Raw genomic sequence first — 24,223 nt, 5'->3', positions numbered from 1 at the left:
AACACTGATTGCTTTCTGTGGGCGAGATAAGAGAACCGACAGGATGACTGATCAGAGAGGGGCAGTTTTCCTTTGTTTTTTCCACCTCTCTTTCTCTTCCCTTTCCTCTTCTCTGTTCTTATTAGTGGGCAGTGTTTGCATCATCCGTGAGCAGGTTGGACCAGATGCTGCCGTGTCCAGCAGGGGATGCACAGAACAGGGAATGTGGCCGGCACTGTCTGTTGCACCACGTCCAGTGCCAATCCTATTGCAGCCGGCAGCGAGAGTCCCAAGGTTGCTCTAGTCCAGGCTGTTTTCTTCCTATTCTGCTACTGGTTTAGCTGATCATCTCTTTCTTTACTCAGTGGTAAGCAGGTATTTGAAGCTGTATGGTAACAGATTGCAAAGCTGGACCATGTGTTCAAGCAATTCTCCTGTTTGGCCTTTTCACTTATCTTGTCTGTCAAGAATTTCTTTAGCTGTATGGCATTTAATGAGGAGATTTGCGTGATTAGCCAGGCTTTTAATGTGAAGCACAAACTTTGGATTTGTCATCATCTGTATAAATAGAGCTCAGAAATGAAATAAACTGGCAGGTTTGGGTAAATAAAGTAAAACCAAGGTGAGAGGACAGTTCAACGCAAAGTACAGATATGCTTTAATCCTGTTCCATTGGAAATCAATAGCAGGATTTCTGTTGACTTGAATGAAAGCAGTATTTGGCACATGTTAGCAGGTTACAGGTTTATTCAAATTGTTATTCCTCTTAACTTTAAATTTATTGTCTTTCCTTATAATGCAGTGGAACGTGATCATAAAGTTTCCTGCCATAAAGCTCCAGGGTAGATTGTATGATACATTTGGTTTGGTACTGGAAACAACTTATGTGAATTTGTGCAGTAGTTACCACAGTGACTACAGACAGTATTGCATGCTGCATGGAGCAGTTAAAATGTTGCCCAGTATATGATGTGTGAGGTGCCTAATTTTGCCAGCAAGGTTTCTTCATTAGTACTGTCTCAGTATACACAGTTGTAACTTACGACATTTTAAATTAAAACACCTGTTAGCAAGTGTAAGGATGAAGAGATGATATCTCAAGCCTGTGAAGTAACACTCATGTTGATGTTTCTGTGGGTGTTTTTTCCACTTGTCATCTTGCACATGTTAAAGCAAAGAACAGAACTTTTGTTCGTGTTATGTATTCAGTGTTTGTTAGCCAAGAAATCCACAGTTACACTTATTTCAGCCGTATTTAAGGTGTGTATTGACCACCTCTGGCTGATTCTGTGCATGGTGCATGAAGATGGTAAATGCTGCTGGATTCTTCGAGTAAATGATTCCACTGGAGTAAATATTCACTAGAATGCAAATTTAAATTACAGATAGGCGTTTTCTGTTTGTCGTTTGCAAAAGCCAGGAAGTTTGTCTTCCTTTCTCTCCTTAGGCTGCACTTGGGAGGTGATGGGGAGTAGTTGCAGGAGCCTGCCTCTCCTCCACCTTCATCTCCCTCTTTCTGCCTGAACCACGACATCGTTTCTTCCTCCTCGCCAGCAGGTGGAGGAAGCACTATTCTCCTCCAGCCGTTCCTTCAGAAAGTTAATTATTTTGGGAATTGATGACAAGCAGCAGCCCAACATGAAGAACAGGCACGTGGTGCATATTTGGACAGGCATGTTATGTGTGGTGGCTGCTGTGTGTTATTCATCTCTCGCATAATAAGTGCACGTAGAAGGATGTTGCCAAATGAAATTGGTTTCTGAATCAAAATCTAGTGAAAAACCCTCAAATTTTAAAGCAATGAATCTTTTTATTTACAACTGCAGTGCACATCTTTGCTTTGAAACAGGTCTGCTTCTTGATGAGTTTGAAGGGCTGCACAGGGTCTTTGAAACCTGGACCAGCAACAGATTACACGAAAGGAGGACCTTTACTTTGCTGATTGTATTTCTCCATATCATGACAAAACCAAAACATGAATACCAACAATGACAGCTCTGTCACGTCAGTAATTAAGGCCTTGTTGGCCACACAACCATTTGTTTGTTTGCGGTGTGGTTTTTAAGGGTTCCTTTTAACAGAATAAAAGTGTGCTCGTGGGTCACTGAGGGCAGTGAAAACCAGGTGGAATTTTTGTTCCGGTTCTCTCACCTGTGCTGCTGATATCACAGAAGATGCCAGTATCCCTCTGATGCATGTGAATTCTTTTATCTTTATTGCTATATTTACATTTTTTCCCCTGAGAACTTCTTCAGTTAGCACTTGGGTCACTGCTTCATACTGATTTTTATCTTGATTGCTCAGTGTGCATCTTCTGCAGGGTAATGTCCAAATCTGACACAGAACTGTTTATTTCTTTTGAGGTTCTTTGTTGCTCTTACTAAGATAATCTTCCTTTGTTGCAGACACAGGTATAAGTATCTACACAGCGCTGCTATGATGTGAAGTGTCTGTACAGTACTTTGCACAGCAAGTTCCTGATTCGTGAATGTGGCTTCCACAGTTCTGATAATACAGTTGAATTATAGTAACAATAGCTTGTATTGCTACCCCTTTTTTTTACATGGGAAAGGGAAAACTTGCCAGTTAAATCCAAAATCATCAGAAGTTTCAGCTGGTTTTGAGTGCACAACCTAATGCCTGATTCGTCCACGTAGAGTACGTAACATCAGGGTCCTATGGATGACACCCTCTTCCTGCAGAGCTCAGTCTGTCCTGCCTCCTGGCCTCTCTCTTTACCCAGGGCTTTTGTCCCTGTGTGACATCCAGCTTTGGTCTCCATTCCTGGCCCTTTTGTACTCTGCTGCCTCCCGCTTTGTTGTGTGTGCCAGCGCGGTGACCCGCGCAGGGCGGGCAGCTTTGCTCCCTGCTTCCAGGCTGGCAGCTGCCAGCGGGATCTGTGCAGCCTGTGGTGGCTGCTGCGGGCACCTCTCCTGCCATGCTACACTTACCTGGGGCCAGAGGCTCCTCAGGGCAAAAGGGATTCTTGCAAAATGTATCACCTAAATCTTATGCATGTATGTATGTGTGTATGTATTTATTTATTTATTTAAGGTGTTCAAACTGAGTTCCTTTAGGGACTCGTAGTGTGACTAAATCTGGACGGTATTTTCATGTTGCTGAAGGCATGTCAGTGAAACTTGGGTCATCCTCTGCATGCATGGAAATTCTAGGTCTGGAATGAATAGAAGTTGGAAAGAGTATATGGACCTGAAAATAGTTTTGCTGTTAATTTGTTGTGTTCCACCTTTAACTATTAGATGTGTTCTGAGATTGTGGTTTTAAGAAAAGAAAAAAAAAGTAACAAATGGAGAAAAACCCACTGGAATTATTCTAATGTAATTCACAGTGAATATTGGGGGTTTATTACCATAGGAGTTACTACCTGGTTGTATCAAATTGCTACAGTCTTCATATAAACACTTGGATAATTGAAATGCCAAAGAAGACCTTAACATTAAGGGCTGCAGACAGAAATAACTGATTACAGCATGAAGGTCATCAAGAGAAAGGCACTAGAACAGTTTTCTGCACTGAGAATTTTTGTTGGAGAAGCGGATTTGCTCAGGGGAGTATGGGTCAGTGGTATGAAAGTCTGGATTAATGACTAGCCAGTAAGGGGTTATCTGAATACATTAGTTTGTCAAATCTTTTACCAAATTGAACAACAGCATGTTCTTTGAGCTTTGAGTGAACATCGTGATATTCTTTCAATGATGTTGCACTTTTTTACAGGTGAAGAAATAAAAAATTTCTAAGAGACTGTCGCCTTTCCCGCCCCCCCCCTGCATTGGATTGAAGAATTTTGGGCAGATAATTAACTTCCCTGTGTCTCAATGTATTCCTTTCTGAAGGGTTAATATAGGAAAGTTACTAATGAACCCGGCACATTTTGGCTTGATACATACCTAGTGTGATTCCCTCTACATGTGAAATTTCACAACAGAATTTGAGCCAATGCTTTTAATGCTGCTTTCAGCTAAAAACACTATAAAATGCCTAAGTGTTTTTACAAATGGTTTCACAGCACCATGTGCTAGAGAACACAAGAGAATGGAAATTGCTTGTACAAAATCTTTCATTAGATATTGCTAAAATGTACTGCATTTTTTAGTGGCATGTGTTCTAAAAATTATTATTATTTTTTTAGGAACCACAATGTGGATTTGCCATGTGGAGACAATTATTGTATATATTGTGGTTCGGGGTCATACATGTTGAATAAAACCGTGTGGAATGTGCAGTTCTTTTGAACAATTGTTTATTCTTTACAGAACTGTGACTGTAGTTAGTCTGTGTTTTGTCTGGTAAATAAGTAACTAGAGAGTCTTTGCTGGAGTGAGGAATTGGGAGGAGGCACACGGTGGCCACAACAGTGCCAAGGAAGGGTTATGAATGCTCTACATATATCAGCCTTGAACACCAGCAGGTGAAGGAGTGTACAGCCATGGTTATCCAAATGTAGAGCATGTGGGACACGTTTCCAAAACCTGCATACCAGGCGTTTGGAAATTAGTTGATGACCTTTGATTTGGCATGGGCATCTGCCTGGTTCTAGTCTCTGCCTCCTGTACCATGCTTGGGTGCTCTCTATCTACATGAGCTGGGATGCTGACACCAAAGCACCTCCTCTTGCTGTGCAGCCATACTCCTCTCAATAGGACACTGTTCCCCTTACTGTTGTCTTGTATGTTTTCCTGTAGAAAGCGGGACGAAACAATGTTTTCTGCCACAGCTCTGAATGATCTGCTGAAGCCAGAGGTGCAGGTCTGCCTCCAGGCTTGGGGTGGGATAGGAGCTCACAGCATGGATAACTAAACCCAGTGGTGCCTCCTCTGTGTGCTGGCCAGAGCCTCAGCAACTCCTGACCTGGGTAAGGCTGGAGGCTTCAGCCAGTGCCCAGCTCGGGTGTTCTGTGTTGATGGTTTGCATGCCACCAGTGATGGGCACATTGGCATGGGCATCTCTGACCTACAGAGAATGTTCATTTTGCCTCCTCCATAAGTCAGGATTTGTCCCTAAATTGCTCAGGTGTGCACCAGACACTTTATAGAAAAACCTCTTGTCATTAGCACTGATGGGTCGATGTACTTAGGATAGTTGATATGTCAGAGGAAATGTCTCAGATGAAAAGGTCTCCAACTAAATATGTAAATGATATTTGTCAGCGTTTCCCTCAAATATCTTCCAGCAGATGTGAGTACCATGTGTGTCCATTTAATAAACTAAACTCAAAATAATTTCCACTTTGCTAGATATATGGGGAATAGCTGGGGAGGGCGGGGAGCGAACTACAAAGCAAGGTAAAAACTGCATATGTGTGTTGTTATATTTGATGACCAATTCATTAAAGCCATAAGTGTATCCAGGCTTTCAATAGTGTTCTCCTGCTGTTGCTTCCTGTACTCCCTGGCTACAAAATCAGTCTCTGTGGCTCTCATTTGTCTTACCCACATGAAAGACTTCAAGCATCTGCAAGTTATGATTTGAGAAGTATCTGCTTTTAAACAGAATATATTTATCACCGTGTCTTCACAGGCAGCATAGTACGTTGTATAAATTAGGGGATCCTAGACCTTTGAACACTCGGAGGCTGGGTGAGGTACTCTTTGTGCATACTGTGTCTGGCCATACCCATCAAACATCCTGGACCCACACCAAAAATGCCAGATGTTCAGTCGACGTGGAGGCCCTCCTGTAACCTTTGCTGTGTGCTGCAAAGCGTGGAGGGGGCAAGCTTGTAGCCATCCCTTGCTCTTCCATTGTTCTTTACTCTTATTCGAGCTCAGTAATTTCTATATTTTGAACTATAGAACATGGGCCAATCCTCAATTCAGTCTGTTAAACTATTGCATGGTATAAGCTCATTATGTCCCTCAGCTCTCCGAAGATGGATGGGACTTGCTTAGCTCTGATGTGAGCCATTCGTCCTTAAAGCTGCCACTGATTCATGACGTAATGGAAGTCCTGGGTCTTGCTCAAGTATGGATTTTTCCAGGCTCTGTGGTTCCTTTCACTTGAAAAAAAACCCAGTCAGAGAGCAGCTGCGGGACAAGGGATTGGCATGGCTGGCATGTGTGAAACCATCCCAGCCAGTTGTAGATGAATGCAAAAATCACAAAATAAATGCAGATCTTGTTTTTATGTGTTAAGAAGACAGCTGAGGTTGCTGAGTTTAACATGCACCTAATGTAACTTAATTTCTGGATTCTTTCTCAGCCTTCCCTTCTCACTGTCAGCATGTTCCACTTCACCTCACCATGCCTTCAGCATGGTGCCCAAGAGCCCTTGCTGTTGGGTCCCTGGGATGCCAGCCTGGTGAATGGGAAGGTCTGCTGCACCTTGTATGGGGCTGGCTGCCTCTGTGACAAAGCATCAGTGCCTGGCAGCCTATGCTTCTCCTGTTGCCTTGCCTTCCCGGGGAACGTTGTCCTGTGGTGATCCCAGAGCCCCTCGGCTACTCTGATGCAGCAGCCGCATGTGGGACAACTTAAGGCTGGAGCAATGTCTTTGTTCTGAGGTCTGGCGGCTTGAGGGACTTGCAATTATCCTAATGTCTGGCTGGGCCATGGAGCTGAGTCAGCGTGTTTGGCCTTGTGCAGCACTGCCTCAGAATAATGACACTAGTTAAGGGACATTAGGCTTAAGAAAAAAAAATATTGTTCCTGTGAAAAAATACCGAGTTCAGGGACTAAATTTAGCTATTCCTGGGTAGATCAGAAGAATTGGGGTCCTGCTGTTGATGGAGATCTCAAAGCCTTCATATCATGTTTCCTGTACACAATAAGGCATTTGATCTCTGCTGATATTTCTAATCTCTATTAAATGCCTGATGGTAAAAGATATCTCCCTTTATTTGAGGTACAAGTGTTATTTTAAAAATGAGTGTGAATATTTTTTTAATCACAAAAGATAGCAATGAGGGTTGGGTAGAAATACCTTTTTGAGCTGTGTGGTAACTAAATAAATGTTCCTTTTTGTTAAACGGTGCTTTGCTGTTGACACAGAAAGGTTAAATCCTTTGCACACAAGTCTGACAGGGGAAGACAGCAAAGCATTTGTTAAAGAAACAGTTCCAAGGCACGTGTTCAGAGCTGTCACTTATTTGCATATTTTTGCCACTCTGCACAAATCAAGCATTATGGCTTCCCCAGCAGAGTGCAGCTCAGGCAGGAGGAGCGAAGGCGCCTGGAGATACCTGGGGACACCTGGCATAGGGGATTCAGCAGGGCAGAGCTGCAGGCTGTTGTTTTGGTGTGAGGAAATAAAATAGCCTTTGGGAGGAGAAGAGGGGAGAGTGCAGCCTTCCCTTCTGGTGCACGCTCTAATGCCATGTGGCTTGGAACCTGGAAAATTCCTGTAAATACCTGCTGGAGGCAATGCAGGCTTAGCTGACCTGTGTAGGGATGTAACTGAGAGACATTCACATTGCCCTCTTGGGAAGATACATTTTTAATCAGGACTATGCATGAGGAATAGCATCCTTCATGCTACTTCCTTTGTCATGTTTTTATTCTCTTCAGGGTGCCAAAATGAGGTGAAATAATTAAATGGTGATCTGTGGGTTTAAGCTCCAACTCCTATAGGAGCCAGTTGTTACAGCTATGCTTTGGACATCCAGGAGGTGAGTGGTTTCCCTGAGGTTCATCCAGAAAGTCTGTGGTGGAGCCACGGGGAGAACCAAGGTCGACCACAGCTCTAGCACTGTGCTGAGCTATTCCTTGTGTGGGTATAACCATCTTAGGAAAATTGCTCTTAAAATGAATGTCCTCTTCCATGGCTATAGTCATACTTTGCAGGGATGGTGCCAATTTTTCAAAAGCCCACCATCTTTTGTGCCTTGGAGACAGCTCACCACTATTGAGGACCACTTGATACAACTTGGTCACTGTTGTGTCAGCACAGCCTGGGAGGAATGAGGGCCTTTACCTGGACTGTGCAGTGCGTTTGCATCCAGGCCAGAGACTAGCCATCCTTTTCAATTACACGTTTTTTTTCTGTGTACAGTTGGAGAGTTTTCTACTGGGCTCTCTGTTTCAGTAAAACAAAGTATTCTCCCGTTCTGTCTGGCATTTTATTATGTAAACGCAGTCTAAGGGAACCTGAGATAGGCCTTGTTGTGGGTTTTGCATTGCTCACAAGGAATTCATCAGGGAGAAGGATTTCATGCTGTACTTCAACCTCCTTCAAGCCTTTCTTGGATGAAAGGAAAACTCTGCAACCGTGAATGTAACTGGTTATCATTATTGGATGTCATTACTCACTCACTCTGAGCATAAAACAAAAAAATTGCATCCCCTGTTATGCATGTGGGTAAAATGCTGCTCTCAGTTGCATTAACACTTGTAAGCTGAAGAGTCGAGTTCGGCCCTTTGTTTCCATTGAAATATTTGTTTAACACAGGCAAGGACTAAACAATACACTTGAAAGCGATTTGTGTTATTGTCTGTAGAGCAGAGCTTGTATTTTATGAACTGGCTGATCATAAAGACAGCATAAATCATGTAAAGCATTCTCATTTGCTTTTTCTTTCTTTTTTTTTTTCTTTTTGCAGATGGGGCTTGTAGAGTAGAGTTGCAGTCAAATGTCTGCTCCAGGATATTTTAGTTGAACTGTGCAAGTCCATTAAACAAATGTAATGGATTTTTGGAAAGAAGTGCTGCGTGTTTCAAACCAAATGTTTTACATAGAGAACATCTGGTTAGTTCTGGGTGTTTGTATGTAGAGCACATCAGACAGCAGCCGTAGTGAGTTCAGCTGGGAGGTTGCCTGGGATATAGTTGTAGGATATGACAGTTCAGTTGTTATGGGGAATAATTCCTATGAAGTATTGCCATAAACTGAATGTTTGGCACAAACAGCTGTATCTTTGTTTTACTGCACACCCAAGTTATTCTTCTTATCTGCCCAGCAAAACTCTAAATGCTGTTTAAATAACCCAGTAAAAGCTGGCATCTCAGAGCTGTATTAAAGCATGCCTGAGGAAGGGAAATGAAGCTTGCTCTGTTTTCAAGGAAGCGCTATGGATTTCTGCCATGGGCAATGCAGTGCGAGTGAGCGATGAATGCAACATGCGCGAATGGTTTGTGGGGTTGAGTTGGAAATGATCAATGTTCCACTGGTGTTGTGTGGTGTTGCTTTGAGCAATGTGAAAATGCAAAACCGGTGAAATGCATGTAATTAGCCTGACATTAGAGTTTATTGGGGCTACTGGAAGAACTTCAACCTGGGTAAATTAGTAAGTCTGCTTTGGCTTCACAGCATTGGAAATAATATACTTCCAAGAAATGTGGGAAATACAGAAAAATGTCTTATTTGGGAGTTGGTTCTTAAATTATTTCTGCAGTTAACCTGAGGAATGCGTGGTTCAAATAAGATTAAAGTTGTAATTTCCAGAGTAGCAATGCAGCTTCCCCTTTCAGGATTGTTTAACTAAATGTTAAACAAAGTGGGTTAGGCAGTCTCTTGGTCTGGTCCCTTGTGGACAGCAATGCACATTATGCAGCACTGCTTTAATAGTCCTGCTCGGTCTGACATGATTTGTGGTATTTGCTGAGATGAGTTTCTGGACTGAGCAGCATGAGAGGGAATTGCTCCTCGCTCTGAGGAAGGGGGTATGTCCAAGTCTGTGCGAAGGTCATTGGCAGGGTGAAGTGGGAAGCCTGGGCTGCTGTTGTTACACTACCCAACAGCTTAGCTTCTGGCAAGGGGATCCCAGAAACATGAGTTCTAACTCTCGCTTGTTCAACTGACTCCAGCCAAAACACGTCCCAAAAAAGGTGTTTGTGCGTGTTGAAGAAGAGGGCAACAGTCCTGGAGCTTGCAGGGTCTGGGGGAGTTCTTAGGCAAAAGCTTTCCATCCTGAAAAATAATTGCTTTGCGCTTTCTCCCCTCCAAAGCTAAGTCTCCTAACTACTTAGAACAACTGCCTGCAGTTGTGAACTCCTCTTCTAGCAGGGGAAGCTGAAATTATGCATTTAAGGCTGCAGAATTGCTGGATCGCCAGCCACTTAATTGTAGGAAAGCATAATTTATTCCTCACCCTCTCACATCCATTCTAAGCCCAACTGGCTGCAGGGAGCAAGAGTGTTCCTGTTCCTGTGTTACTCTCTCCACTGAGCCATTAGGGTGGCCCTGGTGATTTACTTTCAATAAATAGAAGGGAACAACAGGAGGTTCCTCTACCTTCAGGGGTATAAATATGTCTCAGAAATCAGAGACGGATGGGGAAGAAATCTTAGCAAACTCCTTTCCTCCCGCTGTAGTAATTCCACCACACTTAGTCATAAATTGTAAGACGGTCCCTTCCCAGAAGGGACCATTAAATAGGTAATGTCCAGGCAGAACAATGTAATACTGAAGCAGTGCGTTAACCAAAACAAATTTAATATTGCAAAGCGATCTGTAAGCCCTGGAGCAAAATAATCTGGGTGAGGCTTTGATACATGATTGCCAATCTTTTTGTTTTCCGAGAGTATTTTTCCAGATAGGATGTGGGTTTATGGTTTGCTAGATTCCCACCAGGATGTGGTGTTTATATTTTGATCCACCTTAGATCAGTTTAGAAAAGTATACTAGATACAGGTGCTTCTGATAGTTCTGCATCATTAACCCTTCCATCTGTGCTGTTTAAACACATCTGTGCACCTTCATATAATTCCTGTGGCCCACCATCTTTGCACAATGAATCCTTGCTCATCAGTGTTAATCCAAAAGACTAAAGTCTGTAAGTTCAGCTTTAAAAGTCTCTCCAGACTTCAAAATTCCATTCTGTTAATTAGGAATTTGAGGTAGTCAAACAGTATGGTGTTGGGTTTTAATGAGCATCGTGGTGCATGAAAGTACAGACATTTCTTTTTAAAAAGACTCTTCCCAAGTTTTCCTTGTGCTATTGTAATTCTCATGGTGAAATAGCACTTCCTTTTTTTCTCTGAAGGACTGCAGAACCAGAGAGCAAAATCAAAAGATCCACACAATACCAGCTGACTTCACATTTGTGGTGGAAGAGGCATTGTAAAGATGTGCAAAGGTCTCAGTGGTTCTGAGGTTTCTCTGAACTTACAGAAGCTTCAGTGAAAAAAAGAGAATAAGCCTAGTTACATTTATTTATCCACAGCTTTCTCAGGCAGAACGTACCAATGAATGAAAATGTGCTGCGAGGTGGCTTCTTGGGGAAAAAACTGGTTCTAAGAGTTCAAACAGTGTCTAACCCTCTTCCTTGTTTAATGTGAATTACAGCCTTGCACTGATGTAGTACCTTTCGCCTAAACCCGTAAAATCACTTTAGAGACTCTGGTAACTGCTGAGGTTACCATTATTTAGCAGCACATTGTAACAGTTTGCAGCAGTTGCTTAGAGGGTGTGAATAACCCCATTTCCAATTTAAATTATTGGAGGAATTACAGGAGGCTGTTTAGTTTTCAAGTTGGAACTAGATCCAGGTAACAGGGCTTTATACCTGTCTTCTTGAGAAAGTCATAAAGGGTTTTTTATAACAACATAGCCAAGATCTTGGTTTTGTGTTCCATCCCCAAATTGATGCCTTGAACAGTGTGTGCTCCTACTTTGGAGGATTACTTCAGTGTGGTTCACTGCTTATTCACAATGAAAAAACAACATTGAATTAAAGTCCCTCTCTGCTGCCTCAGGTTAGCATTTTGCATTACATCAGCAGCTGTGGTAGCTGTGAGATCAAGCCTCAAAATTACTGTGAAATCTATCTTCCAGTTTTTGGAGAGTGGATCTGTAATACCCATGTAACATTGAGAACGGTAAGCTTGGGGCTTGTGAATTCTTTCACTCCTCTTTATCCTGACTTGCCAGTAATTTAATTAGTGCTAAACAGTCTGCACACAGACTTGCAGAAGTTAAAAGACTGACTGACACAGGATTTGCTTTCAGTGACTTTTCCTCTTTTGCACATGTGCTGGATGGAGCTATGCTGTGTTTGGAAGTTGATCAATAATGATTGCACAATTCTAACCTCATTTAAACTATGATATAAACAGACATGATAGAAACGGATGCTACCAGTTTTTTTCCTACTTTAAAGTGAAGTCAGCGCTTTTTTTCCTGCTTTTTTCCCCCCTCCTTTTTTTTCCCCTTTTTGGTTCCAACAAAATTGTAACCTGGAAGAAAAGCAATTAGACTTTGTGAAATCCCAACTCAGTGTAGCATTTGGCTTTAGTAAATGTGGAAGCCAAAAATAAACATCTGCTTGGCAACTTCACTAGAAGTTAACTGTAAATGCAGTTTTCATCTTTTCAGTGAATGTGGCATTCAGTGCTGGTTAACATCTATTAAGGAGAATGATCCATAGTTGAGGCTGTAAAGCATTTTTTTCTTCTTAATTACAGTTATGAACATCCATTGCCTGGGGGAAATCCCTTACCCCGGTTTCTTTCCAGATACAATTTCTTATGTGCCAAAGCATGAACTTTTCTTGAAAGTTTGAAGGTAGTTGGATGGGATATTTGTGAGTTATTAGACGTTGGAAAGCAGATGGTCTTCCATCGATCTGTGCATGATATGGAGGATATGGAGTTACATTTAGAAGTGTATTAGAAAAAATTTAAACAGAACTCTTTTCTCCAGGAAGGTGAAGTCTGCAGATGATAGGGTCTCTTCCAGGATGCCAGACTAGCCTTGGGCTTCAGTACTGACAGGCCACAGCTGCAAACATCTTTAATAACCTGGTCACGTCAGATCTCTGCTTTTCGACAAATCCTCTGCAACCTCTGTTCCTACCACAGCAAATTTGTTTTACTGTGGATCAGGGAGAGTTGAAGTGGATGCAGATTTGTGGTAGCATGCTATTGGAACAGTGGCGAGGGGTAAGAAGGGGCAACTTGAAGCAGCACTATGGGAAACACATCATTATTGCTAGGGATGGTGGTTATTTGTAGGATCTTTCTTCTAGAATTGAACAGTGCTATAACTTGGGACTTCAGTAATGTCGTGTAAAAAACTTTCGGGAAGGGAGAAGTTTTTTAGTATATTTATGACATACATGGCTTGAGGCAAGGATTCTCAGTATTGAATGAAGAAAGGTCTGCCAGGGAAATTTGTCAGAGAATGCATGGTGTAAATATGCCAGGCTTTTTATACATAGATGAGGGTAGCAGGTACCAGACAATGAAGGGATGCAAGTTTCCCAGTGAGGCAGTAGTTACTCAGGAAATGTGCTCACAAATCTTGATAACAAACACCGTATGCGGGGGTGAGGAAAGAAGTGGAGGAAGGGTGTTGATGTTCCTCCTGGCACCCACTTTATATATGTACAGTATAAATGTGTTCATCTGGTAGCTTCTACTGCTCATTAAAACTTGATTCCACAGACATCTTTCTCTGTGAATAAAAGGGAACTAGAGAGGATATATAATTCTCTTGCTGAGTGTTCGTGAATAGTTAATTCCTCTTCCCCACTTGGTGAATCATCATTTATGATATGATAGCAGCAACTATGTCCAGCAGAACTAGAAAAGGAAAATTAAACCTGAGGTAATCGTACCTTCATTCTCCCAGAGACAGTGGCACATTGTGCCTCAGCTTATGCATATAGAATTTTGATTTAACATTTATCACACCGACTTGGGACTTCTAGTGCCTTGGCACAAGAGTGAGTTTCTCTACAAGTAGTGATATCAGCTTTGGTTTTTATAAATATAATCTGTCTGGTACATTGTGAAGAGGGGAATGAAACAGGGAGATGCAGATGTTTGCTATATGCTGTTGCCATGCGGAGTGGAGCAGCTATAAAAAATACCTTTACCTCATACAAGCACATGAACCTGAGAGGTGCATCAAGGCACGTGTATCCTTGCCCTTTAAGTGTGCAGCTGCTGGCTTTGCAACAACAATAACAGTGTTTTGTCCTTGGTAACATCCATGACATGAACAAACATGTGATGAAACAAAGTAATGAGCAGAAGCTGAGATTTAAATCAGCAAAGGCTCACTTGGGTGCAGATGGCACTGGTTATTGCTTTGAGCAACTCCCTCGATTACTGCATAGTTTGCCCACGTATCAAACAACAGAGCTGGGCTCCTGATAAATAATTAATAAGGATTTTGTTGAATGCTTGTCTCCCAGGCAGTATCACCATGGAGATGATCTGGCTTTTAGGATGTGAAAACTAACAATCTCCGAAACAATGGCACTGTGTCAACCTTACTCTTTCCCTGAAAGGGAGAGCTCTCAGAGATGTGTTAGCAGATTGCACGACGCCAGGCACTAATTTTGCTTACACTCACAGTGGCCTTTTGTCCCAACTTTTCAGTGACTGCATGAAATGTTTTCTGTGACTGTGCAGAAGCTTGTTCCTAGAATTACACATCCTGCATGATGCTCTTTAGTACTGCATCTGGCCCAGGGTTGGAGTCTCAAGGTAGCTTTTTTTCAGCAAATGGACACAGCAAAGATATAATCATGTGGGAGGAGGCTTACAAAAAGAAGTCTTCATAAGAATACTCTTGGAGAGCCCTTTGAATGCTTTACTTCCCTGTAGGAATATCTGTCCATGGCTCCTTCTTCCCACCTGGAAGGTCCAGAGGCCAGATAGACAGTTATTCAGCCCATCCCCTGCCTTTCCTTTTTCTCCTTTGTGCAACTTCTGGAAGTGCCATTTCAATGCAACTGCATTATCAGCATCCCCCTCCTTATCATTTGATTGCAGCCACCTCAGGGACCACACTATTTCATAGCTTTGTTTCTTTTCCTCTTGGGTTGGTGATGTCTGGGCCAAGAGCCATATGCAGAGACTCCTCTGGAAAAAACATTATATGGTGCCAGACTTTATTCTTTCTTGCTTGGCTCTGTGGAGCTGGAGAAAGAACAATGTACCTTTTCCCTCCCCACCCCCAAACATCCTCCGCTTTCCCTTTCTCTTCCTCCCCTGGTTGATCAACCTATTCTTTACCTCCACACCCCATTGGCCCTTGGCACGTTGCACTTCCCACCTTCGAGTCTCAAAGAAAGGAAGCAGAGCTGTGAAACCGGCTGGGCTCACCCACTTCCCATTGCTGGGTGGGGATGAATTTAGTTCACAGCTTTCAGAAAGGAGAGGTTTATGTGTATTTAACCTTCCCCTCCCTCTTCACCCCCAAAAAAAATTTAATAATTTTCTTTAAACTTCTTTTCTGACACATTGCTCAGTGGCAACAAGCTGGTTTCCCTTTCTCAGGGAACTTCACTCTCTGTCCTGATGCTGGTTTTTTGACTCTTGACAATACTATTGCAAGAGCCCATTGGAATTTGTTCGAGCATGGGTGGTATGTACCAGTGCTGGAATCAGCTTAAAAGTCACAGCCTCCCTTGGTGGAAAAAAGCAGTTCATATCTCACTATGGTCCTAAAAATAGCCTTGGTAGATAATAGAGAGTGGAAGATTGTTTTCAATGGGTCTGAATGTACTGCATGCAGGAGTTGCTGGGGAAGGATCAGTGGTTTGTGGCATTTAAGTAGTCAGGCTCAGCTACAGCACTCACCAACTTAAAAATCTGTGACTGCACTGTGGCTATTTCTACCTTTGTTTATATTCACACAACTCAGCTGGAAATGAGGCAAACTTAGGTTCATTAGATTAAAACAAATACATGAACCAACTTCCTGAAATCAAGTGAAACAGATTTTCCCTTTGATGAAAATACAGCTTTTTTTTGGCTCATGCCATAAATGATGATGCCAGCAGTGACTCAGCAGACATGGAGATTTAATATGGAAATGGGCACCTACTGCCTACCATGCCCTTTGCAAGATGTTTAGACTTGGAGATGCTTTTCTGCACGCAGTGGTCTTGATCAGGCTCTGCAAAAATAGATTCCACCCATTTAACTCTGCTAAGAGGCCAAGAGCTTGAGAAGGAAGAAAGACATTCTCTCACAGATAGGACTGAATGTACAGAAACCTTTGCAACTGTCATACTTTTGAAGTATTTATAGTTGAATTCCAGTTATTTGTATGAAACAAAAGCAAAGAAGCACGAAGTGTGTTGGAAAATACTTTATAATCTCCCTACACCAGTTCAGAGAGTGAGTATAAATCCTCTTTCCAGCAAATGGAAACCAGTAATTTATTGCAGCCTTGAAGAAAGCAATTTATTTCTCTACGCTTCCTGCCCAGCACACTCTGCAAGCTGACTCACGAAGGGATGGGAAGCCAAAAGCTGTGCTCCCTCTTTCCTATCTGCTTCTGGAAGGCAGAGCAGCTATGAAGCTGGGGCTGTGCTTGTGCAGAGCAGTTTGGAAGCGCCTTGCAATATTACAGGCTCACAACCCCTGCTTTCTCTCCCTTGTGCCATAGATTTTGGAGAGGGTGTTCTCTTTACCTGCTTCTGAGCAGAAACTGGTACCAGAACTGGCAGTTCAGGTGGAGGTCGTTTCATCCCTCTGACCCCACATGTGGGACCATGCAGCCTTCAGAGTTGCAGAAGATACTGGGGATGGTTTTGGTGCACACAGCCAGTAATGAGCCTCAGAGGGAAACATCACATGGCCGAGTTTTGAGTTGTGACCTTGGTGCTTATGCATGTATTTAACTTTGCATGTGTGAGCTGTCCCACAAAAGTCAAAGGCCTGCTCACATGTGTGAAGTTAGGCATGTGCTAAAGTGTTTTGCCAGATTGGATACTGTGTCTATAGGGGCTTTGGGTGAACTTGAACCTGTTTTGTTGGGGTGAGAGGCTTTAGATTTCATTATTAGGAATCTGATATGTTACTCTCTCTGAGTGCAAGGTCTTGGAGTTATCTGAAATTCTCATTAAGACAAGAAGCTAGGAAAAATACAAATTCCTCCACTAGTAATGTTACTAAAAATACTATAATTAAATTATCTAAGTCTTAAACCCAGTAAAATATATTGAGAAAGCATGGTGGAGGTAAAAGTACAGTGTTTTGAGAGTACCGCAGGGACTAACAGCGCTTTCTCTGCAGATATTGAGATGGAATATTTGGAGTAGTTAATGTAGCTGATGTAAAAAAGCATGTTGCTTTTTTTGTACTCTTGATTCATAGGCTGTGACCCTTAATAAATTTTGATGTTGCACACAGTGAAGCCACTGCTTTCAGAGAAAGCAAGAAAGCAGGCTAGAAAAAAAAGAAAGAAAAGGACCTTAAGAATGAACAAACAAGTTCTTTCATAATGTATTTCTCCATTGACATTATTTCCTATTATGCTGAAGTTATTCAGGTTCATCATGCAGCAGTCCTGTAAGTGGGGTTTAGAAAAATTGAGCCAGCTGTGTCTGGTGTTAAAAGCATAAGTGCACTTTGAAAATGTATTTTCTGGAATATATTTCTGAAAGAAATACATTTCATGGAAGAAGTTACATTATTGATACTTTAGAATACCGGGAAGAGAGGCTTGTTTTACAGTCCGACACCGTAACATACAGCTAGGGGTCTTATTTTGCTCAGAGATATGAAAACAATGGAACATGTAATAAATACCTAGAATGCAATTGTGATTTGTAATGTTTCTGTGAAATACTGAATAAAGCCCAACTGGGCTGCTTTCTTGTTTGTGTTGGTTTTTTCACGTCTGTAGACTTGAGCCCAAGTATTCTTGCTGACATGGTCTGAGCAGACTGGTGCAGGTAAAAGACACCTGACTGGCAGAAATCCCCTTCTTAGAAGGGAAGAGCTAGAATGAATGCTGTCCTGCTCCACTAATCCTGCTTTGGGATGCCACCTCTGACTGTGACAATCTGCTGACACCGATCACTCTCTGTTTGGCCTTTCGGACCAGGTCACCAGCAAGACTGTGCAATCCTGGTAGCCTTTGAAATGTGGAATTTATCCACTTGGGGATTGTACAGGCCATCAGGCAGATGGCATGGGGTGAAAAGTGTTTGTTGAGATGCCTTTGAACCTTTCACTTTCCTGATGCCCTTTTTGAGGAGAAAAATAGCAATTGAACATGACGAAAGGTATCAGAAATCATCCTTTAGTAGCCAGATGGTTTGTTGAACAAGGCACTTCTGTGGTGTATTGCACAGTTTGGGAGGGAGAGGCAGGCAGCAATTTCTGAGATGCTATTGTCCTTGTTTCCTTTAGGAGTCATGTTGGCTTTCTGTTTCGATTTCCTCATCTTCTGAAGGCAGATAAATTGTGCTGTTCCACCACTTGCCTGTCAAGCCTTAACTAATAAATGGCTACAGCTTATGTGCTGTGCAAATAGACAGTGATAATACGTTGTTAGTGCATGTGAGTAAACCTTACTTACGTATGAGTGCTTGTACTGGTGACGTACCAGGGGCACTGCCTTCTGCACAGCGCTCTTACTGTTTGTCAGGATTGCAGGGGATAGTCTGACCGTGGGCAGGTGGGTGCTTGGAGCTGCCCTGGCTTCACTGACACCACTGGAGTAAAGATATTTCACACCTGCCAATTGTCTTTCCTTGTTTCCAAGTGCTGGTCACCATGATCTGAAGGAACTGAGTGAGGGAAGAGAAAGTCTTGAATGTTAAAACCCAAGAGATGTGTTCAGCATGTATTCTTTCCTTACATTGGGATGAGATGTTGCAGCCTGGATGTCACTGACAAAATCCCAAGTACTTTGGCTGGGTTCTTGAATTCTACCCCTGCAACTGGGAAGTGATGCTTTCAGGAGAGCTTAAGTACCATCTTTGAAATTTGGGTAAACTTCTAGGAACAGCCTCTATAAATTAAAGTGCCTTAACCACTTTCCAGCATGGGCTGTGAGACTGTAAAATCTCTGGTCCTGTTACAAAATATGTTCCCAGGCAACACATCTGTTTGCATTAGAATATTAATACAAACATATATTCATAAAGTGCCACGACACTTTTCAATCACATTTGCATTTTTATACCTAAAAATATGTTTTCTTATATACAATTATTCCACAGAGGCAAGTTGCAGTAGTTATGGGTAGATGTGCAAAAGTCCTGTATGTGGAGCACACAGTCAAGTTAGCAGGAGATTGGCATGTCCTCTGGGCTGCCGTTATTACTTTACCAGTTGTGAATGGCGAAGAATTTGCTCCCCGTTGTATATTTGACAATGAAACCCTTCTTAAATTCTTCCTCAGAGCCAAGTACAAGGCTGTCTTTTAATAAAAAATGTGTTTTTACCCATGTCTATATTTATTTCTTGCAGGAATGCACATACTGCTCCAAGAGCCACCCACATCCTTCTGTATACAGAGTGTATTTGCATTTGCAGTCAGTCCCAGTGCAAACGTGGGAAGGGGAAAAATCCACTGTCATCTTTAGAGCTGGTTGCCTTTTCCATCTCTAGAATTACTTGGAGACTATCTTGGTCACTCATTCAATTAAGATCTGTTGTATTACCTTTTCTAGAAATATGTGCCATGTAAATAAGACTGTAGCTATGCTGTTACTTTTAAAATCTCTATTCCAAATATTTGGGTCAAGAGGAAAAAAGGAATGGTTTTGGTTAACATGCAAATCGTTTTGTCCCTTGTCTTCTTTTTGTTCTGCTGTACCAAGGTAGGGAAGCACTTGAGCAAGAGCTTAATTTTAAGCATGTGCAGCAGTCTTTGGGAATTCAAGGGTATGGGGCATGTGCTTAATGCTTTTTTGAACAATGTTGCTTTTCAGAGTTGAAGGCTTTGTAGGAAACCTGATCCTTTAAACTGGCTCCTGTTTATGTACATTTCAATTTTATAATATTGTAAGTTTTTCTCTTCTTTCTTCAATATCCTCAATGTTACATCATATAATGAAAACAGTACTGGTCATGCCACTTGCAATTACTGAAGTAGGCAGTGAATTTTTTTTTTTCTAGAGTAACTAGGGAAATAACATAAATCATAGATTTACAAAGGTTTTCCCAGCAGAAGTCCACAGTAGTTGGCTGCAAAGAATGACACAAGTTTGGTTTACCCATAAAAGGGTGGTCATCTCAGCAGGTCAGTGAAGTTCTTCAAAGAGGTATTGTTGATTTTAAGCTAGCTGATAATTTATTCCCTGAACTCTAGCTTAAAAAAACAATGCAGGGTAAATATTGAGTATAATAAAGGCCATGCTGCCATTCAGTATGCACAATGCCCTCACCTTCCCTCTCCCACCAGCTTCTCTACATTGTTGCCTTCTGCGTTTCTCATAGGGCATGAGATGACCTCTACGATTATTTATGGGGATGTTCAGATAAGCCCTTTTTTCACAGGCAACATACATACACACAGTCACAAGGACTGTTATAATTTGAATTTATATTGCAAGTTCAGCTATCACTTCCTCTGTTCCCACCCTGCCTTTTGGAAAGCTATCCAGTTACATGATATGCTTGTAAAAAAGCTTGCTGATTGAGGAAGGATGCAGGAAGGATATGGTTTTGCAGTGATTGCGTAAGTGTTGTGTAGGACCTGAAGCCTTGGGTTTATATGAGGACGAGTTTAGATGTGAATTTCAAAGATTTATTTCTTCTGATTTTTGAATAAGTCATAACTCCTGAAGAGTTTGCCTTCTTTAGAGAACCATGGACTAACCTGTGTTAATGGGATCCTTTATGTATTAACATGGATATCACTACGTAATCGGCACCCTGGATTCCCTGCCCCTGTTCTGTCAGAGATCTCAAAGTTTTTTCAGAGAAATTGTCGCCAGAGTTTCTGTTCAAAATTGTCAGATGCAATCATGTCTTAGCAAATGTACTTCCCATCAAAATCTCTTGGGGAGTTTTACCATTTGCATAAGGAGACTGCTTAGGCTAGCCCAGAGATCATTCCAAAAGATGCTGTGTTCCCCCTCAGTGAAGTCCTAAGACCTGAAGAGCCCAAAACTTCATGTCACTCATTACTGTAATGAGAGTGTATTTATTGCTATATGGTGAGGGAGCTGGAGCATGGAGGTTTGTATTTTAAAGGTTTGTTTTGGTCATTCCATGTTCTGCCAACATCTAACATCTGTATTTATTTTTTGAACTCTTCTTAGTGGATTAGATGCATCTGTTCAGTTCCAAAAATAATGCTTCATTTCCTGAATTTATAGGTTGCAATAAAATCCATCCGTAAGGACAAAATTAAGGATGAACAAGATATGGTTCACATCAGACGGGAGATTGAGATCATGTCATCTCTCAGCCACCCTCATATCATCACCATATATGAAGGTTAGTGAATGTGATTTTCCTCTCTGACTGCTGTGTTACGTTCTTGCAGACCTGATGTTCATGTTTCTTGAGATCGTGCACCAAACCAACCCCTACTCCTTGTGTAACTCATCCCTTACCAACGAGACTGCCTTGAGCCCTGCCTTCCCTCTGAGCTACCAGTATTTCACAGATGCATAACCCTTTGCTTGGAAGAGCTTCTTCTTGTGTGAGTTCGCTGTGTTGATGGCAGGTGGGAGATGGTTGCGTGTATCACCTCACGTCCTTGCTCCCTCTGGACAGCTCAGTTTCATTTCACCCTCACCCATGAACCAGCCTGATGTCTGTTTCTGTTCCCAACCCCTGAACCAGTCCTCGTTTGCTTTATTTTCCCTGGACTGCACAGGACTCCTTTTATCTGCTCTTTGGAACAGTGGCGAGGGGTAAGAATTGGTAGGGTCCCTTCCCTACCAATTAGAGTTGCTAGTTCTGTCATTGCAGCTTTTCCCCCTGAATCCCAGCATGTGCTTCCTGTCCACCTCTGCACAGTTTCCTGTCAGTCTGCTGGCTGGCTTATCATTCCTGTTTCCTTATCCTGTCTTCTCCCTCTACCTGCTTTCTTCCTGGGACACAGCTAGGAAGATTTGCCAGTTTGTTTATGTCCCAGCACTAGCTGGGCGGGTCAGGCCATGTATGTGCTAAAAGACGCCAGCCAAAAGGTCTGTGCTGCAAGGAGGGAGGCTGCGTGGTGGACCTGGAACATGGATTCCAGAGGTTCAGAGGGACCTGGGTCAGGCAGCCTTGTCCCTGGGGATCACCCCTTTTCCTCCATGCAGAATGAGAAGCCTGAATGTAGCCCTACACATTTCCATAGCCGTGAGGTAAATGCAGAAGATGTTTATGGCAGCTCTGCTCTGAGAGTTGATATGACTGATTAAAACAAGGGCTGTCTTGGCGTACTGTTACACTATCGCATATTGAGTTATTCAAAAGCATGTTCTTGTACTTGAAAAGAGATGAGTATCTGTCTTTTTATTGAATAAACTCATAAAAGGATCTGGAAACAGAAAAGGGGAGGGATGCTGTGTCAGCATGTGGGTTGCAAATGGAAAAAAAGTTACTTCAAATGTGGACGGGAACTCAGGAAGAAAGAATATTAAGCATGCTGTGGTCCTTTGACCAATTGCCCTTCTCATCCTTACTTTAAATGGTTTTTACTGAGTTAAAACATTTTGTAAAAGTGAAAAAGATTACAGCATTTTTAGGAAGCAGAGACTAAAGTCCTGTGGGAGCAAAACTTCCCTCTCTGGCCCTGTGGAGGGCGGAGCAGTGCTTCTGCAGCAGAGCCAGTTGAGCTCCATGATGGAGAGTTCATCTTGTCAGAGGAGAATGAGCACCTCTGTCAGGTGCTGGTGTGTTTTCCAAGCAGTCAAGAGTCAGTATTTGGCCTGTAGCAGCCAATGCTGTAACGTAGGTATGGTAGCACTGGGAAGATGTGTGGTTGTGCAGCTGAACCTACAGGAGCTGCCCAGTGGTGAGGGTGTGAGCTCAGGGACCCTTGAGCATGTGCTTCACTTGAAGCTGAAGAGTACTTGTAGTGAAGTTAAGGGACTACATGAAAGACTGAAGTATTTGTATCCTCTTGAAGTTGGATTTTAAACACGTAGCTGTTCCTCTTGAGTGATGCATAAAGAGTGATAATATTGCTATCCCCTGACACAAAATGTTGAAGTCAGTAAATCCTAAGAGATGGGCCAAATCTCACCAAAATTAAGCAATCCAACATTTCTGCAGTTGGTGTATGCTACAAGTCTAGTGTCCCTTTCTAGTCAAGAGGGATCAGCATCTTCACAGGGTGGTTGGCTCCCTCCTGGGAGACGTTTTTTTCAGATAAGTGGGATAAATGACATATTGGAGGCTCCTGTTGGAATCTAGCTGACTAACTTAGATCAGATGCTTAACTTTTAAACTGAAGACACTCTAGAGATATTTTACTGCTCTCTCACAAATTTTTACTGTAGGTTTTCAGACTGCCACTGCACGTCTGACAGCTCTCTCAGTAGGTGCCAGGTTGCACAGATACCTAGCATGGGCAATGCTGGCTCCCTGTAATATCTTCGAAAGCTCTTTGTATTGCATTTACAAACATGTGTTTTCCTTAAGTAGGATCCTTGTTTAGGTATCCTTTTGACCTTCCTGCTAATAGCAATTAACCTCTGAATTTGTCTACTTGATGTAAACACAAGCTTATCTTTTTTATTGATACCAAGCAAATTCGGATGTGTGGAAACAAAGCTTTCCAGTTTAGAGGTACTTTTTTGTAACCTAATCAAAAGGCATGTACCTTGCCCATTACTGCCAGGGCAGATGTACAGTTGTGACTAAAGAAATTCCATCCTCTCAGCAGGGCTGTAATTGGCAATCTGTTGAGTGTGGCTGTGAGGGAAGTGCTCTTTAAGTGACTTTAAACTCCTTGAAGGGGACTGGAAAACAAAGTTGGCTTTGCTGGCAGTGTTCTGATTTCAGCACATAAATTTTAGTTTATAGAATAATGCCTCTGTCCATTCATCTATCTGTCTCTCCCCTGCCCCTCGCCCTTCCTCTGCCCTATTGCTTTTTTGCCTTGAAAACTCCAGGATTTTATAATAAAGCCTTTAAGAGCTAACATATTTTTCCAGGGGTAGCTTGAGTGCAAAATCTACCTCATCTGGCAATACTTTATAAAAGTTAAACCAGGGAAAGAACATTCTGCAAACATTTGAACACATGTTGGGCCAATCATGAGGGTGAAGTTACACTTGGTACATTTAGGAGTGAGCTCTTGAGTCTTTGTAGTGTGAAGTACAGTTGTCTATGTCACTGTTTCTGTGCTGAAAGAGTTGTCTTTGGTCAGCATAACCATACAGAAAAGTCTGCCCGCTTGCAAAATGCACTTAAAAATGAATAGACTGTTAGCTAACAGAAATAGTTTACTGAAGATCTTCCCTGAAGAATGAATAAATATTAGGATCAAAATTTGGTGCCAGTGGAACATGATGGCATTAACGTAAACTAGTAACTTCAGGAAAGTGAGGGCTCGAGTGCTCTGCTGAATTGGGGCCAGGATGCTTATAAGAGTGCTGGACCCTTTGCATTAACAAGGCACAAAATATGGATCTCCAAAGTCAGATGCA

At 42.2% G+C, this 24,223-nt stretch overlaps 1 protein-coding gene across 1 annotated transcript in view; it reads left to right on the top strand.

Moving 5' to 3' along the window:
- NUAK1 (NUAK family kinase 1) overlaps positions 1-24,223 on the top strand; it is a 47,229-nt gene that overhangs the window by 2,267 nt on the left and 20,739 nt on the right. Inside the window, exon 2 of the mRNA XM_048301242.1 lies at positions 20,951-21,071. Within this exon, the coding sequence (XP_048157199.1) occupies positions 20,951-21,071 (121 nt within the window). The remainder of the gene's footprint in view (positions 1-20,950; positions 21,072-24,223) is intronic.

This window comes from Corvus hawaiiensis, chromosome 4 (assembly GCF_020740725.1).
Source record: "Corvus hawaiiensis isolate bCorHaw1 chromosome 4, bCorHaw1.pri.cur, whole genome shotgun sequence".
Lineage (NCBI taxonomy): Eukaryota > Metazoa > Chordata > Aves > Passeriformes > Corvidae > Corvus > Corvus hawaiiensis.
Note: the sequence above shows the minus strand (reverse complement) of the source record. Positions and strands in the feature narration are given on the sequence as shown.